The 19,278-nt window shown below is 43.5% G+C and overlaps 1 protein-coding gene across 2 annotated transcripts in view; it reads left to right on the top strand.

The window, feature by feature from the left end:
- Positions 1 to 19,278, top strand: part of LOC119977114 (cytoplasmic dynein 2 heavy chain 1) — a 734,352-nt gene that overhangs the window by 31,420 nt on the left and 683,654 nt on the right. For both annotated transcript variants that reach the window (XM_038817726.1, XM_038817724.1), the window contains exons 3-6: positions 1,217 to 1,355; positions 9,466 to 9,584; positions 10,814 to 10,958; positions 13,391 to 13,623. In XM_038817726.1, the coding sequence (XP_038673654.1) occupies positions 1,217 to 1,355; positions 9,466 to 9,584; positions 10,814 to 10,958; positions 13,391 to 13,623 (636 nt within the window). The remainder of the gene's footprint in view (positions 1 to 1,216; positions 1,356 to 9,465; positions 9,585 to 10,813; positions 10,959 to 13,390; positions 13,624 to 19,278) is intronic.

The following is a 19,278-nucleotide window of genomic DNA, read 5'->3' as shown; positions in this document are numbered from 1 at the left end:
AATTGGATACTTTTATAGGGATGGTATATAAAAGTAGGAAATTCTTGCTACAACTGTATAGTGCATTAGTGAGATCACACCTAAAGTATTGTGAAATAGACTTGTCTCCTTACTTGAAGAAGGATCTACTTGCATTGGAAGCTGTTCAGAGTTGGCTTACAAGGCTAAATTTTTGGATGAAGAGCTTGTCTTATGAAGAAAAGTTGCCCAGTTTGGGCCTATATACCCATTAAGGTTTAGAAGAATGAGTGGTAATCTTATTGAAACATACATGATTTGTAGGGGGCTTGACAGGGTAGATACTGAGAGCAAAAAGAAAATGCTGGAAAATCTCAGCAGGTCTGACAGCACCTGTAGGGAGAGAAAAGAGCTAATGTTTTGAGTCCAGACGACCCTCAAAGGGTCATCCGGACTCAAAACATTAGCTCTTTTCTCTCCTTACAGATGCTGCCAGACCTGCTGAGATTTTCCTGCATTTTCTTTTTGGTTTCAGATTTCGGCATCCGCAGTAATTTGCTTTTATCCAGTAGATACTGAGAGGATGTTTCCTTCATGGGAAAATCTACAAGTAAGAGAAACAGTTTAGAAATAAGGGGTCTCACAATTAAGATGGTGATGAGGAATTTCTACTCTCCAGAGGGTCGTTAATCTTTGGAATTCTCCACCACATAGTGCAGTGTAGGTTGGATTGCTGAATATATTCAAGGCTGAGCTAGCCAGATTTTTGATTTCCAAGGGAATCCAGGATTATTGGGTGCAGGCACCTTGATCTTATTCACTGGTGGAGTGGACTCAATGGCCAAATGACCTATTCCTATTTTTTGTTTTTTATGATATTTTACTATGATCTTGTGACTGCATTGTTCTATAGGGAATTGGCATGAACCAAATGGCCCTATTTTCTGGCCTAATAATTATCATCTCCTCATAATGCAAGATGTCAGGAAAAATCCACCTTCTGTGGGCTCTGACTTGCTGCCTATTGTTCCAAACTTTTAATAGGCAATCAATATCTACAACTTGAATTACTCTCGTCAAAAATTTTGTTGACTACCTGATATGATCAAAGATATAAACCTGTTTGGTCTTTATAAATGTTCAGTTGAATATACGCTTGAAATGAAAATATTTGCAGATGGACATAGCTCTTTCAAAGAGCTAGCAGAGTGCAACAGTAGGATTCTATGATTAATATATTTTCTGATTTTAATTTTAGGATGAGAAATGGAGTAAAAGTTTTGATCCTAAACTGCAGAATTTACTGACTCAACTTGAAGCAGGTCTAGGATCTATTGTAAGACACTCCGATCACTGTCAAAGTGGCACCAAATTTGGTGGAGAACTGGACACTTCAGGTTTGAAATTCAATCATTGGAATAAAATCACATTTAAAGAGTTTAGAGCTTACATTTCCCGTTTTTCTCTACTTTCTCTTCATGGATGTTGTAAACTAGGTCATAGACCTGTTGCTGATTGTAGGTAGCGCCGTCTAACCATATTAAGATTTGATTTAAGCAGAATAGAATAAATTACACCTCTCTATCTCTTCATTCCATACAATCTTCATGCTGTCCAAGTAGAATGGACAAACTCAGACTACTGAAGGATGTGTGCGTGCTTGTCCCATGACTGGGGTAAATGCCCCTCTGTCCACCCCCACCTTCCTTAACTTTTAATGTTCTTCATTCAATCTTTTCTGGTCTTCCCTGGACTCATTGAAAGTCTCAAATCAAATTGTTCCATGTTTGGAGAGGGTGAATAAATAACAGCAGAAATGTAATACTTTTGAATGTATGGGAAATACTAGTTTATACCACAAATGAGATTTGTTGTGCAGCACCTAAACTGGGTAAAAATTGTCAACTGGGGCGGTGGGGAATGAACACTTTCACTGATGGCAATATTTATGTGTAATGCAAAATTACAACACACAGGGATTTGCTGACCAGAGAATCCTAGCATCCTAATTTTGTATTTGAGGTCTACCAGTAGTCCACTGGGCAAAGATGTCAAAGCTCATACACAAAAGAATTGTGTACCAGTAGTCCACTGGGCAAAGATGTCAAAGCTCACACACAAAGAATTTTTACTTTTTTAGTGCAATAGATTGAGGAGATTTTCGAGGTTTTTAATGAAGCAACATCATAAACTTCAAAACCATTTCACGTTCCTTAGTTGTAGCCAATTCCAACAAAGGTTTGCAGCATTCTGCTTCAGGCAAAACAAAGTTTGTTTTGGAAATCCTTTAGCACATACAATACATTTCACATCCAAACAGAAGATGTCCATCTTAACATATTTCCTGATTAACAGCCTTGACCACTTCCCATGAAAAATGGGCAGAATAATAGTGGGCTACCAACAAACGGCCTCATTGAGATGTTTAGAATAAGGGGATTCGAAAGGGTAGATAAGGAGCAATAATGCTGGAAAGCTTTTAAAGCCAACAGCAGGCTGACCAATTGCACAGGCACCCATACGGCTGGTGTTGGAAGCATGACTTTTTTTTTGAAAGATAATTTATTGAAGGCATATCCAAAGCATATAGAGAATACAAAAACAGGAATAGTCCATAACATTAAACAACAAACACCGCATAACATATGAACAATACATTTAACCCTATAATATAATACAACAAGAGACCCCTATATATACAAATATGATGCCAACGCCCTCAACAAAAAAAGAGAGTGAACATTTTTATTTCCTAGTGAAACAAAATAATGTAACCCCCACCCTTTAACAGCCAAAAAAATTTTTATCCCCCCCCCCCCCCCCCCTCCACCTTGACGGTCTTGTAGTTCTTGAAAAAGTCGATGAACAGCTTCCGCCTCACGGAGAACCCGTCATTCGAATGTCTAATGGTGAACCTCTGCTTGAACTCAATAGTCTGGAAATAGGATTCTAGTGTTACTGACTTTATTTTATCTCCATGTTCTGGAATTAAGTTGGATGTGTGGAGATTTTCCAGATTAGCTGTGAGCTGCACTGCAAATCCCTCTTTTCATTCAGGCTGGTTTATGGCTGAGACATCGATCTTCTTCCTCGTGGAATTTTTGATTTAGCGATGTCTTGGTGGTAGGTGAATGTTCATCACCGATTGTACAAGTTGGTGATTTGTCCAGCAGGCATTAGTCCCCCCACATATATTAAGAGATACAGACATCACTTTGACTTGAACAATGACATAATCCAGGAGGTACCAGGGTTTTAATGTAGGATGCCACCATGTGGTTTTGTATTTGTTCTTCTGGTAGAAGAGGGTGTTTGTTGCAATGATGCCATGCTGATCATGTTTTGTCAACAGAAGAGCATAGAGCATAGAACATACAGTGCAGAAGGAGGCCATTCGGCCCATCAAGTCCGCACCAACCCACTTAAGCCCTCAGTTCCACCCTATATACATAACCCAATAACCCCTCCTACCCTTTTTTGACACTAAGGGCAATTTAGCATGGCCAATCCACCTAACCTGCACATCTTTGGACTGTGGAAGGAAATGGAGCACCCGGAAGAAACCCACGCAGACACAGGGAGAATGTGCAGACACCGCACAGACAGTGACCCAGGGGGCAATCGAACCTGGGACTCTGGTGCTGTGAAGCCACAGTGCTAGCCACTTGTGCTACCGTGCGGCCCGTATGCATAAGACAGCTCGTGAAGGTCATAAGAGCAGTTAGTGTGAGAAGGTTAGGTTTATAGTTTATACCAGTTAGTGAGATTAGCAGTTGATGAGTATAGTTAGATGTCATTGATCAATTCTGTATTCTAAAAGGACGAAGTGTCAAAACCCAGTGTAGTAGTGTAAATAAAATCATAGCGTTTGTAAAATCATAAGTGGTCTTTGTGGAACAGCACGCAAACCATCCTAAATAAGCAACACAAAGAACACCACAAGCGTGTTGGAAGGATTTTGACACTCAACATGTTTGACTGTGTTATGAACACACCTCCTTGGCCATCAAGGCCTGAGGTGGGACTCGAACACAGAGTTTCTTGCTCAGAGGCAGGGAAACCCTCATGTTGCTATTGCTTCACTTTCCTGTGTCTTCTCATTCTCGATCCCTTCACCGGAGGAAACAGAACCCCCCCAACCCCGTCTACTCTGTCCAGACCCCTCATGGTTTTGAACACTCTCTTATCAAGTCTCCTCTCGACCTTTTCTTATGGAGAGCAGTCTAAACTTCTTTGATCTGCCTGCGTAACTGAAGTTCCTCATTCCTGCAACCATTCTCATGAAACTTTTCTGCACTCTATCTAATGCCTTCACACCTTTCCTAAAGTGTGGCGCCCAGAGCTGGATGAAATAGCCCAGTTTTTGGAACTTTTAAAATTCAGGTTTATTTAAAATTTTATAAGACCAACTTATCCTTCCAAGAAGGACACACGTTGCATTGACTTTCCCACCCTGTTTTTCCCAATGGTTCCTTTCTTGACATTGGAGTCATGACCAACTCTGGCATTAAAGTACCCCAGAAGGATAATCTTCTTTTGGGACGGCAGGAAGAATTTCATTAAGGACAGAATTTCCTTAACCTCTTCATTGGAGTCAAGCATCAGGGCGGAAGCATTGAAGATGGTGGCATATTAGGTATGGCTGAGGTATAGGTGAAGCCATTCATGAGCCATTCATATGGACAATTGAGGAGTTTTGGTAGTACATCCAAGTTCTGATTATCAATGGCAGATCCATCACGCTGGAGATGTGGGTCACTGTCAGCCTTTCCTTCTGCTTGCTCCTTTGGCTGAGCCTCCTCAAGAAGGCGGGTCATTTGAGGACGTTTAGTCTTGATAGCTAACGTGATACGGTTGTTGTTCTTCTTCTTTCCATATGGTCACACTTGAGAATATTGTTGACCGTGAAAACCTTTCTCGATTGGCTCAGACACATGCAAGAAAACACACCCTGTCTGCTGTGACTCTATTTTATTTGGATATTACAATCTTCCAAACGGAATATGTCAGAGTCACAGATGAGCTCTAGATATTGTCCTCCATAGTGAAGGAGGCTGGTCAGGCTTTGATCACTTGATGTAGATATCTTCTTCTCTCAGTTCGAGCTCAGGGCGCCTTCTTCTGCAACGGTTATTCCTGGGGACTCAGTTGTCACTGACTACGTGCTTCAATGTTCCTTCTTTTATACAGGTTCTGCTAACACTGAGTCATGATAAATACACACCTGGCCTGCGTTTTATTGTCCCATCAAGACTTAATAGAAATACGAATAAAGCAAATTAGCGCGGCAAGAAAAATGTAATGTATATAAGTAACAACTATTTATAAATATGACAAAAGCCAATAAAAAGATTTAAAAAAAAGACTTAATAGAAATAAACAGGATACTCCTGTTTGAGCAGGGTAATTCAATCGAGATCCGTTATCCTTTGAAACATTCTTGTCCGACCACCTACCGGCCCATTATGGAGTCTGGTGGTCTCTTTGTTCATCATTAGTTTTCATAGAATCATAGAATGTACAGTACAATGCTGCCTACGGTGCTGAGGATCCGGGTTTGAATCCTGGCCCTGGGTCACTGTTCGTGTGGAGTTTGCACATTCTCCCCGTGTCTGCGTGGGTTTCACCCCCACAACCCAAAGACGTGCAGGATAGGTGGATTGGCCACACTAAATTGCCCCTTAATTGGAGAAAAAATAATTGGGTACTCTAAATTTATAAAAAAAAGAGAATTTACAGTGTAGAAGGAGGCCATTTAGCCCATCGAGTCTGCACCTGCCCTTGGAAAGAGCACCCTCCATAAGCCCATGCCTCCACCCTATCCTGTAACCCAGTAACTCCACGACCGAACCTTTTTGGACACTAAGGGCAATTTAGAATGGCCAATCCACCTAACCTGCACATCTTTGGACTGTGGGAGGAAACCGGAGCACCCGGAGGAAACCCATGCAGACTCGGGAAGAACGTGCAGATAGTGACTTAAGCCAGGAATTGAACCTGGATCCTGGAGCTATGAAGATTTGTCTGCCTTCAATCCCATTAATCTCCCCAAAATAATTTCTTTACTAATACTAATTTCCTTCAGCTCCTCACTAAAACTTGTGCTTCTCAGAACTTCCGTTACATTATTCATGTCTTCCTTTGTGAAAACAGAAGCAAAGTACAAATTTAGTTCCTCAGCCATTTCTTTGTTCCCTGTTATGAATTCCCCCGTTTCTGACTGCAAGGGGCCTACATTAGCTTTTATTAATCTTTTTCTCTTTACGTACCTATAGAAGTTTTTACAGTCAGTACCTTGCCTGTGGTGGCTGTTCAAATGGTCACATAGACGCAGCAGGATCTGAGACTGGTGAAACTTCGCCACATGCTTTTCATGTGGGGAATGGAATGCAGGGTCCCCACCTGTAGCCCTACAGCCCTTTTCCCAGAAGCTCTTGGAGCTCAACATGCAGGACAGTGTCATATTGTGGGGAGCTCACGTAGTCATCCCACCGCAGGGTTCGGAGTCCTTGCACTGAAGGACCTACCCAGTGGTCACCTGGGTGCCTCTAAGATGAAGACACTGGGTACTGGGTGCTCCAGTTTCCTCCCGCAGCTCAAAGATGCGCAGGCTAGGTGGATTGGCCAGGTAAATTGCCCCTTGGTGTCCAAAAGGTTAGTTGGGGTTACTGGGTTATGGGGATAGGTTGGAGGCATGGGCTTAAGTAGGATGCTCTTTCCAAGGGCCGGTGCAGACTTAATGGGCCGAATGGCCTCCTTCTGCACTGTAAATTCTATGATTATAGTACTGTAGTTATGTCTGGTGTCCTGGCATCGATGGGGACATTGAGAGGACCATATGCAGCTGTCTGGTGTGCCAGGAGCATCAGAGTCTCCCACCGGCTGCCTCCCTTCACCCCTAGGAATGGTTGGACACCCATGGGTGCGACTACATACGGACCTCACAGGGCCTTTCATGCATCCATGTTCCTTGTCATCGTGGACGCTCACTCAAAGTAGCTTGTGTGTACAGGATGGCCTTGACAATGCCCAGAGCCACGGTAGAAAAGCTCTGGTGCTCATTCAGCACCCACTGGGTCCCTGAGGTCCTGGTGACGGACAGTGGGTTGCTCTTCATGAGTGAGGAGTTTGCCATGTTTGCAAAATGGAATGGCATCCGGAACATCAGAATGGCCTTGTACCATCCCTCATCTAACGGCCTGGCTGAGAGGGCGGCTGAGACTTTCAGAAGGGGCATATAAAAGCAAACCATGAGCTTCATGGACATGCAACCGGCGCGGTTCTTTTTAACTACCACACAACACCACATGTGATGACGAGGATAGCCCTTGCAGAATTGCTGATGGGCCGAAGGCTTAGAGCTCGGTTGAACCTCACGTTTACAAACTCGGCGGGTAAGTGGAGCTGCAGCAGGAGGTGCAAAAGTGACACCACCACTGCAGGACGCCAGGGCGGCAGCTTCACTCGGGGGAACACGGTGTCTACCTGTAACTTTGGAGATAGGGCACTTTGGCTGCCAGGTGCAATGCTGGAGAAACAGAACCGGTATCCTACAAAGTTAGGATTGAAGGGAGAGTTGAGTGGAAATATTCGGACCACCTCAGGAAGCAGGGGTCCACGCTACACAACACCCAACCGGCAGCATTTACATCCCCTTCGTGTCTGGAACCGTCCCTCATCCAGGGGACCCAGCCATCAATATTCCAGAACCCGAACTAGCAGTATGAGGATGACACCCGCTCAGAAATGGACATGGAAGTATCCATGCAGACGGACAATGTTGTGTCTGGGATAGAGGTCCTGGTGATAATGCTTCGGAGGTGGGCCAGAAAAAGGCAGTCGACGAGCCGATGCACACCGCATGACCCAGAACCACTGCAAGCTGAAACACAGCTTCAGACTTAGCAGTGCAGAAAGCCCCCGCAATTAGCAGCTGAAGAGATGTTTTTGGACTTTTGGAGGGAAGGGTATCATAACCCCCACAATGACCATGGGAAACCCTTGTTGGACTCGAGGAGTATGAGCTTGTCCCAACAGGCACTGCCGTGGGCAAAGTATACACACTTCAATAAACCCTTGTTCCACTATTGCTGGCTTCCTCAATTACTAAACTGCGTGCTCTATACATTTGGCAAGGAAGCAATTTAGTGTGTTTGAAGTCAACTCTTACACCGAGGTTATGCTAACCCAAGCATCTTACAAAATGACGATCTATGATCAGAATGTTCCAGCCCCTCCGCCCCTGCAGTGGGTTTTCCCACGGTTGAGGCAGCTCTCCATTGGCTGCGGGTGGGATCTTCCTATCCTGCTGAGGTCAATTGCAATTTGCTTGGCTCATCCGTCCCAATGCCATGGCGGGGGGGGATCGGGGGGGGGGGGGGGGATCGACATCAGCGGTACTGAAGATCTTGCTGACGGTAAGGGCTGGAAACCCCTGCCCGTAAGTTTAAGCTTTGTGAATTCAAACGGATTGCGGTAAAGGAGGACAAAAATCATATGTGGTAAGCAAACTTCAATCAAACAAGAAAGAGGACATCAAAGTAGGTCCATCGTTCTTTTATCTTCTACACGTAAATAGAATATTGCTGGATTATGGAGGTAAATTACTTCAGCTGAAGGGTGATGTGTCAACAGGTTATATTTGAAATCTTGTGAATTGTTCAGCACTACGTATGGAAACAATTACATCAGTAAAGCTGTTGAAGTCTGTTTTCCGCATTCAAATTTATGCTTTTTTATTGCATTATTGTTCTCTGATTTTGAATGCTTGAATTTATTTATTTTCCTCCAGATATTCCTTATCGTGTAGCCTGACCCTTGTGCGAGAAATTGAGCATTGGTGTGTGTTATTGACCAGGGTTTAGAGAACCTCAAAGTGTATCATTGAGTTCACCTGATCCACAACGTTTAATAGATTGTGGTTATGGGGCGCACATGGGCGTACCTTACAGGTGTGATGCAACAGAGATCTACAGTACTTTAATTAAAACAATGTTTATTTATGAAACCAGTTAACACTTTGTAAACCCACAGTAAACATCAACACCAATAAATCCCCCAAAGAATACAGCACTCTATAAGTAACTCTTAATCTGTCCTTGCAACATCCATAAGAGAAAAAAGAACCCTTTTACAGAAAGACATCAGGTTTAACTTCTCTACAGAAACAGGTATTAGTTTTAAATCACCAACGAATCTGTAGACAGTCTTTAGATTGCGGAGAGAGAGACTAATACACCTTCTTGCTGTGACTTCAGCTCCAAGTCTAAAACAAAACTAAACACACCCTGTAGCAGACAGTCTAAAGCGAAAGTAAAAGCAGACAGACAGTCCAGCTGCACCCACTCTGACATCACTGATAAACACCCATTTCTTCAAGGTACTCTCACATGATATGTGGTTCTGTTGCTCTTATACAGCACAGGGTTGGTGGTGGTGGGGGGGTGGAGGGGAGCGCTCACTGATCAGTGTTGATGTCAAACAAACATTTTATTTCTATTTTGAAAGGAATTTTGGAACCTAGTGATGAATTTCAGTTCTGGGCCGAAGTTGCTGCAGCTGATGATAAACCAGAAAGAAGAGAAAGAGCCCTGCACTTCGAAGAATTGTTTCAAACAATTGCGCAGGTTTGTCTTTCTTTGCAGGCTTAGATGCAGGCTAACATGTTTAGCATATTGTATACCTTTTTGATAGAAGATTTGATGTTTGTTCAATAAGAATGCAATGTGGTATATTGAAAGTTTAAAATAAATGCAAAATCGTGTGGATGCTGGAAATCTGAATTAGAAACATGGGGTGGGATTCACCCCTACCCTGCGGGGCGGGGGGTCCCGACGGGACGGAGAGGCGTGAACCACTCTGGTGTCAGGTCGCCCCAAACGTGCGGAATCCTCTGCACCTTCAGGGGCTAGGCCCGCCCCGGAGTGGTTTGCGCGTTCCGGCCGGCGGGAAAGGGGCTTGCGCCACGCCAACCGGTGCCGAAGGGCCTCCGCTGCCAGCGCGAGTCGGCGCATGCGCGGGAGCGCCAGAGCGTGCTGGCGTCAACCCCGCGCATGCGCAGTGGGATTTGCTTCCGCACCGGGAATGGTGGAGGACCACGGCCTTTGGTGCGGAAGGATAGAGTGCCCCCAAGGCACATGCCCGCCTGCAGTTCGGTGGGCCCCGATTGCGGGCCAGGCCACCGTGGGGGCACCTCCCGGGGCCAGATCCCCCCGCGCCCCCCCAAGGATCCCGGAGCCCGCCTGCGCTGCCAGGTCCCGCTAGTAAGGGACGTACTCCAACTTACGCTGGCGGGACCGACAACAGACAGGCGGGACTTTGGCCCATCGGGGGCTGGGGATTTTGGGCAGCCCCAACGCCCATTGAGTCGCGCCTGACCCCGCCATTCTCCGAGGCGGGTGGCGCAACTAATGCCGGGCCTGTCTTTGGGGGGGCGGGAGAATTAGGAGAACGGCAGGGGCTGGATTCACGCTGACCTGGAGAATCCCGCCCATCATCTCTGGAGAGAGAAACAGAGTTAACATTTTAGATATGTAAGACTCCAGACCTGGATTTTTTTCAGCTTTTTCTGTTTTTAATTAGGCTAACAGTAACATGCTTTTTTTTTAGCACATGGTCTTTGCTGAGCAAGTTTTATGTTGCAATTATTTTTCCTATGACTAAAGAAATAACTGCAGTTCTCAAATGAAATGTTTGGACCTAGCTTGGTGTCACAAGAATGTTGCTTCTCTCATGTTTTCATTTCCCTCGCTTCTGATTTGTGTGTGTTTATACTATGGAGATGCGCTTAAAATTTAAAACCACTTTAGCACAGTATAAATTAATAATTTCATGAACTGCATTTCTCTTTTTCTAGCCGTACAACAATTTGGACACTCTTTCTTTGGCTGATGTTGTGGATTTGGTTGAGACTACTCGTGATACTGTGGATGATATATGGAGACAAACTGAGCATGACATTTACCCAGAGTCACGAATGCGCCATCTGCTGGACATCCTAGGTACAGTCCTTGAACGAATAAATTGCTGCTCATACAGGCATACAATCTATAGACCTGATCCAAGTTTGAACTGTGTTTTTTTTTGTAATGTGGCACATCTAAAATATTATTTGTGTCTTAGAGCTAGAAATGAATACTTACATTTATATAAGCCTTTCCAGATCACTGGACCTCAAGTGCTTACAGCCAATTAAGTTGTGGTATAGTCACTGTTGTAGGGATCGCAGTAGTCAGTTTGCGCACATGTTCACTCAAATTGTAATGTGAAATTATCCAGATGATTAAAAAAAATACTGGTTAAGGAAAGATATTGCCCAGGACACTGGGAGTACATCCACTGCTCTTCTTTAAAATAGTGTTATGGGATCTTTTATATCCACTGAGCAGTCAGATGGAAGTTGGTTTTAAGTTTCATTTGAAAACCAGGACCTCCGGCAGTGCAGCATTCCCTCAGTACTGCACTGGAATCTCAGATTTGAGATTTGTGTTCCAGCTCGGGCGTGCAATTTGAACCTGGAAACTTGTGGCTCAGTGGTGCGCGTTCTAAGAACTGACAAAATTTACGTTGTATTTTATATTAATTTGTTTATCTAAGTAATCTCACATATTTCCATTGCCATACTGAGGATTGTGTTCTATTTAAGGGGTACAGTAATGTTGATGAAATACGGTTTGGGTATGGCATGGTTACGGACTTTCAGAGGATTTTGATGCTATAAAAATTTAATTGTGCAAAATATTGAAGATATTTTTCTGTGAAATTGAATAGATTACTACATTACCTTTTTATTCTGACACTGACATAAGTTGTCAATGTAACAAGTTCCCAGTCATTGCTTTAAGTGACTAAACAGAGCCAAGTTGATGTGCATTACTGTTGGGTGAATTCATATTTCCTATTCCATAAATGATTACATTTTCTAATGCTCTGATGGTTTGCCTGGTTAAAAAGGATGTAACACTTCAGAATATAATTATAGCTAATGTTTGGGAGCAGCCTGCACCGTTTTAGGCATTTAGTTGTTTGTCTCTTCCTGTGAGGAAGTTCCCAGCTCGCCCATCCTACACCTCCATTAATTGAATTGCTGAGGTAGTAAAATGTTTATTTATAAGTGTAAACCTATAGCCTGTTGCTCCATTGCATTGCATATTAGAAGTTGGTCAATGGGAGATTTGGTTTCCAAGGCTAGAGTTAAAGTGCTAAAAAAATTAATTACGTAATATTGCTGTGATTGATGCTCCCATATGCTGTGTAAGTGTGATAACCCGCGAATATGTCACACCATCTTTCCAAGTTGTCCTGCTTTAAAAGTGATGTATAAAGTAGTTTGATCTTAAGCACTTGGATATTTGGATGTTGCAGAGGGTTATAAAATTTGTTTGTTTTGGCACATTAAAAATAAAATTTATATGCACAGAATTTATGTGAATTTTGTGCTGTCTGTGGTCATTGTGTTTTTATATGTGTATGTGTAAGGGTGTGTTTTCGTTCCCTCTGAGTATTTGTCCATTTTTAAATAATTCCAGCAGCAAATCTTACGCGATGTTAAAAATAAAGGTTATTTATTTGTCACACACTTATCCCGGAGATTAAAAAACCTAACACAATATCATCACTCATCCAACTTGCCCACAAAATTAGATATAGATGAGGAAAAAACAGTTACAATTTATGATGGTCTCAGTTCTGTAGTTTCCTACATGAGTTTACGCATTGGTTGAAGTGAATGCCTTGTAAAACAGGATTTTAACAAGCTGTGAAGTTTCTGGTATTTCATGAGGTTGGTTGTCAGGTGAACTTGAAGTTGGAACAGGTAGGGGATCTCCTACTTTCAGAGCATGGGTGTTAATACTTTGGTTGCTGCTTTTAGGGCTGTCTATTGGATCTCTATCTCTAAGCAGCTTCCAGCTGAATTTTTGAAATAAGTTATAAAACGGCTTTCTCGCTGTGTGACTTGTATAAGTTCACAAAGGTGGAGCTGTGTTGATTAAACATCCTGTGTGTCATTTGACACTTCAAAATTCGTCCAGTCTGGTTTGGATGAGAGATCTTCATAATGCAATGGAAGGTCAATGGGAACCATTCATATTCATTTAACACACATTGAGCTCAGATGTTTCTTCCATTCATGGTGAAACAGAAAGTCGAGCTGGCTGGAATGCTATAGTTCATTTGTTGACAGTCTATCCTTAAACAAAGAAATGTGTGAATGACCCAGATTGCTGTAATTATCCATATTTAACCAGGTATTTTCTTGGGACTCAGGACTATCTAGAGCTCAGAAGCCAAAAGGTCACATGATTTTCCGTGGTTATTTTAATAGGTAGCTTGTGTTCAAACTTTATAATGTATTGACAGAAAGTTCAGAACATACTTGAACATGACAACAAGGATAAAACTATAATTTCCTGTTTTGATATCTTTTCTCTAGGAAATGCCTTGGGTAGATTTGTACAGAAAACTCTAATGCAGTTAAATTTATGGGGCGATGCTTTTCACACGGTCAAAGAAAGCCTTAGATCTGGCATCACTATCTGTGAACAGTGGGTGGCAGCATGTAATCATCTGACAGGACAGCTTTGGCGACGTTATACTCCTCACCAGTGGAAAAGTGAGAAATATTATCCAGAGTCATTGGCTAAACTTGCCAAACGCCTTGAAGAGGTAAAGTATAATGAGTATTTTTCCTTGAAAGCAAAATAATGTGGTGCTGGAAATCTGAAATAAAAACAGGACATGTTGGAAAAATTCTGCACGACTGGCAGCATCTGTGGAGAAAGAAACAGAGTTAACATTTCGGGTCCGTATGACACTTCCTCAGAGTCTTTTTTTCTTTAATCTTTTAAAAATATATTTTTTTCTTTGTTTTTGGAAATTGTATGATTTTACTTTTAACCTTGTAAATTGTGAAAGGACACACACAATACTTAAATTAGCAATCAAAATGCACTATTTAGATCAATGATAAAACATTCTTTTGAAGCTATCATAGGTGTTGTATCTTGAAATGCCCTGTGTTGAAGTTATGATTGTTTAAAGTTGAGTATTCTCAGTAATATTTTGGAACATACACTTTGAGCATATATTTTCATATCCAATTCTATATATCTACCGGTGCTCCAAAGAATCATAGAATTCATACAGTGCAGAAGGAGGTCATTTAGCCCATCGATTCAACCCTCGGAAAGAGCATCCTATCTAGGCCTACTGCCCCGCCCTATCCCTGTAACCCCATAACACCACATAACGTTGGACACTAAGGGACAATTTAGAATGGCTAATCTACCTGTTTCCAATCCTACCAAGATTCAATGACTCCACACCCTTCTCAATGGCACGATAATGTTACAGACAGGAAGGGGGCCCATTTAAACTGCCCTGACTTCCCCGCTCAGTAAGCATCTGTAAACTGGTGTATTTTTCCCAACCGTTAAATTTGGAATGTTCCAATCCTCTATGAATAACTTGCATAGCAAACTCGAGGTAAGATTAAAATTAAAAAATGCATGCACTCACACAAAAAGGAAGAGGGTTCTGTGCATGTCCATGACAAAATATCGGTTAGGGGTTTTACATGTTTCTCGAGTCCAGAATCAGAAGTCTAATGATGGAAGGTTTCTTCTGAGAGGAGGTTGAATGATTGTGAGGTCTTTCCAAAGCAAGACTTCCATGATGGGAGAAGGCACGTAGAGTTAATCAGGAAGCACAAGTTACCCTGGTACCTTTTGGTTAACAAAAATTGATCAATTTCAAGTTTAATATTAATAACTGATGCAGCAACAATTCTTGTTTGTGGAAGAGGGTTCCAAATTCCTACCACCCTTTGCTTGTAGAAATGTTTCCTAATTTCACGCTTGAAACATCTGACTCTAATTTTTAGATTATGCCTCCTAGTCTTAGACTACCTAACCAGCAGAAATAGTTTATCGCGATCTGTCCCCCTAAATAAAGTAAAAGTTTCCATCAAATTAACCCTACACCTACTAGTTTGTGCATCTCTCCTCATCATTTGATCTTTTCGTATCCAAGTATTATTTTTGTAAATCTAACCTTCACTCCCTCCAAGGCCAGTATCGTTCCTGAGGTGTGATGTTCAGGATAGAAATATAGAATTTAGAGAGCAGAATGAGGCCATTTGACCCAACAGGTCTGCACCGGCCCTTGGAAAGAGCACCCTACTTAAGCCCAAACCTCTGCCCTATCCCTCTAATACAGTAACCTCACCTAACCTTTTTGGACACTAAGGGCAATTTAGCCTGGCCAATCCACCTAACATGCACATCTTTGGACTGTGGGAGGAAACTGGAGTACACGGAGGAAACCCACGCAGACATGGGGAGAAAGGGCAAATTCCACACAGACAGTTACCCGAGGCTGGAATTGAACCTGGGTCCCTGGAGCGGTGAGGCAGCAATGCTAACCACTGTGCCACCGTGCCGCCTCTCCTCACAATATTTAGGGTGTGGCCTAGCCAAACTTCCTCCCTTTTATATTATAGTTTTATAGATTTAAATGCCAGAATTCCATTAATTTTTGTTGATTATTTTCTCGACCCATTCATGACATACTAATAATCTCTCTACCTGGACAACCAAGTCTCATAGAATGATAGAATCCTTATAGTGCAGAAGGAGGCCATTTGGCCCATCGAGTCTGCACAGGCCCTTGGAAAGAGCATCCTACTTTAGCCCTCACCCTCATCATATCCCCGTAACCATACCAAACCTTTAGGACACTAAGGGGCAATTTAGAATGGCAAATCCACCTAACCGACACATCTATCGACTGTGGGAGAAAACCGGAGCGCCCAGACAAAACCCACACAGGCAAGAGGAGAAAATGCAAACTCCAGACAGTCACCTGAGGCTGGAATTGTGAGGCTGTGAGGCAGCAGTGATAACCACTGTTCCACCTACATTGTCTGTAGCTTTTTTTACCATTTACAAAGTATTCTTCTATCCTTTTTAGATCCAAAATGGATGATCTCATATTTGCCTACAATGACATTCATTTGCCACCGTTTGGCTATTCACTTAATCCATCAACATCTCTTTGAAATGTTATGCTTTCACCTACACTGCATACAATGCCACCTATTTTTGTGCCGTCAGCAAACTTGGACATGCGACTTTCTGTCCCATCACCCAGGTCGTTAATAAATACAGTGAATGGTTAAGGCCACAACACAGGTTCTTGGGGACACTTTTAGTCACATCCTGCCAATTTGAGCACTCGCCTATTATCCCTACTCTCTGCTCCTTGGTACTCAACCAATTTCTGAACCAGTTCAATCATTTGCATTCAATTCCATCAATTTCAACTTTAGCTCACCCTCTCTGATGGGGATGCCCTCTGTGTATCCAAATAAATAACATTCCTACACATTCCCCTGTCCACTACTTTGGTCACGTCTTCAAAAAAAAAATCAAATCAGGTTCATCAAGCATGACCTACCTTGAGATGAGAAATTATAAAGCACAAAGTCACTTGTGGGAGTGGTGTACCGACCACCAAATTATAACTACGTGGTAGGACAGACTACAAAAGAAGCGGTTTTGGGGCTTGTCAGAAAGGTACAGTGATATTCATGGGTGATTTTTAATCTACATATAGATTGGAAAAATCAGATAAATAAAGGTAGTGTAGATGAGTTCATCAAATGTTTTTGAGATAGTTTATTAGAACAGCACGTACTTGAGCTAACCAGAAGACAGGCTGTACTGGACCTAGTATTGTGCAACAAGATAGGATTAATTGATAATTTCATAATGAAGGCACTCCTAGGTAACAGTGATCATAACATGATTGAATTTTACATTCAGTTTGAGGGAGAGACGAGTGTGTCGGAGATGAGTGTTTTAAATTTAAATAAAGGCAATTATGAGGGCACGAAAGCGGAGCTAGCCGACGTGAACTGGTAAATGTGTTTAAGGGATAGAACAACAGTGGTTCAGTGGCAGACAATTAAAGGGACATTTCAGAATACACAGAATAGACATATTCCAATGAAAAAGAAAAATTCAAGGGGAAGGCCGATCATCTGTAGTTATTTTAAAAAGTTAGGGTTAGGGGATGCATGTAAGCTGTTCTTGTTAGGTTTGAAGTTGCAAAATTTTAATATTGTTTTTCTTTTGTTATAATAAAGTTTTGTTTGTAAAAATAACCAAGCCCTATTTCTCATATAATCACTCCTGGAGCGAATTGGGTCTTCCTGCACAGTCTTAAAAATACAAGAAAATGTTGCGGTTCTGGTCCAGTATTTTAGCCATTGTTGGGATCTGGTCTGGCGTCTGTAACACTTGGATGAAGGGATTGAAAGTATGGTTGCCAAATTTGCTGATGACACAAAGTGCTCACTTTTTCACCACCCCCCCCCCAAACCCTGTTGTGCAGTCATCGGGCTCCCCCCACTCCCCCGCCACCTTACATAAGGGGAACCCCCCACCCCGCTTAACGGGGGAGGGGTACCCTCTGTCAATGCATCATTGGCACAGCCCCCTTCATGTGACCCCTTGGCCGGGGGGGGGGGTCAGAGAATCGCCCGGGGCCGGCGTCAATCCCGCCCCTGCCGTGTCCCAAATTCTCTGCCCCCCGAGATTCGGCGGGGGCGGGAATCGCGCCGCGCCGGTCGGCGGGCCCCCCTACGGCGATTCTCCAGCACACGATGGGCTGAACTCCAGCCGCTGACAGGCCTCTCCCGCCGGCATGGATTAAACCACCTACCTGACCAGCGTGATTGGCGGCGCGCAGGGCGATCTGACGCCGGGGGGGGCCCCCACGGTGGCCTGGCACGCGATCGGGGCCTACCAATCGGCGGGCGGGCCTGTGCCATGGGGGCACTCTTTTTCTTTCGCCTTCACCATGGCGGAGGCGGAAGAGACCCCCTCCCCTGCGCATGCGCCGGCATGACGTCAGCAGCCGCTGATGCGTGGCGTGGCCCCAGCTGGCGTGGCGCCAAAGGTCGTTCACGCCAGCCGGCAGAGTGGGAACCACTCCGGCGCGGGCCGAGCCCCTCAATGTGAGGGCTTGGCCCCTCTCCGCACCTTTGGGGCGGCCCGATGCCGGAGTGGTTCACGCCACTCCGGCACGCCGGGACCCCCTGCCCCGCCGGGTAGGGGAGAATCCCGGCCCAGGTCTCCGGCGGGGGGGGCCAAAGATCGCAAACCAAGATCTTGCTGCTGCAAATCCCATTTTGGCACTCTCCCGAGATTTAGTGGCCATAACGAGATTTGTACCCGCAGGAAACGGGGCATCAAGCTTCGCCCATCTATTCATGTAAAGAACAGGATAAACTATGAATTAGGAGCAAGCTAGCTTGTGAAATGGAGGGACAGTATTTTAAAAAGGTACCCGCTAATTATGTGTCTGGTAGCGAGGGGGCAAAATATTAATAATGAATCAGTCACCTAAGTGTGCATTTATGATGAAAATGTTTGTTGTAATTAAGTAGTTTAATTAAACGTTTCAATACCAATGTGTTGAGTCCGTTCTTCAGGGTACTGTTATTAGATAGATTCATCCTAAATTTTCAGTAAATAAGTCGAAAATTACATTAAAATTGCAGCATAGAAACTGGACATTCAGCCCAGCCAATTATTTTCAACTTTTACACTCCTTGTAAACTGGTAGGTTTAGTTACATTTATCTGCCCCATTCAGATATCCCTTTATTGCACTTTAGGGCCAAGTCCTATCCCTCTTCATTGTATATAGTTCTTATTTTTCAGTTCAGCTACTAATTTTTCCTTTCTTGTAGTCTTATTGACTTTTTTCCCAGGATTAGGGGTTGAGGAAAAATCACTTTCAATATTAGATTGGATAGGTGGATGAAAGGAAAGAAGTTAAGAAGGGCATTGAAGGACTTCCAGTGGCGGCATGTAGGAGGAGGTTGTGTGTTAGGTAGTTCCCACCACGGTACTTGTTTAATGGCCCTTTTTGCAAGGTTCCCAGGGTTTTATGGCAGTTACTCTCTCTAAGAAATTAGAAGGGTCCTAGTGTGGAAATATGCCAAAAAAGGCCACAGGCGTGATTCTCCGTTTCTGGACTAGGTGTTGACACCGGTGCAGAATTCGTGGACTTACACAACAGCAAATCTGGCGCAGAACCTGGATCGATTCAGCGACTGTGGAGGGGCGAGCCAAGTGGAACACAATCGATTCCAATGAAAAACAATGCGGGATTCACCGGGTCCATGATTGACACTCGGGAGGCTAACAACCTGCAGCTGCATATACACATTACAATCCTCACGCACACTTATATCATCTACCAAGATGGCACTGGTTGTGCTGGAATGCCCCATACATCTGATTGGTCGGCC

This window comes from Scyliorhinus canicula, chromosome 14, assembly GCF_902713615.1.
Source record: "Scyliorhinus canicula chromosome 14, sScyCan1.1, whole genome shotgun sequence".
Taxonomy (NCBI): Eukaryota; Metazoa; Chordata; class Chondrichthyes; order Carcharhiniformes; family Scyliorhinidae; genus Scyliorhinus; species Scyliorhinus canicula.
This window is presented reverse-complemented; position numbering and strand designations above follow the sequence as displayed.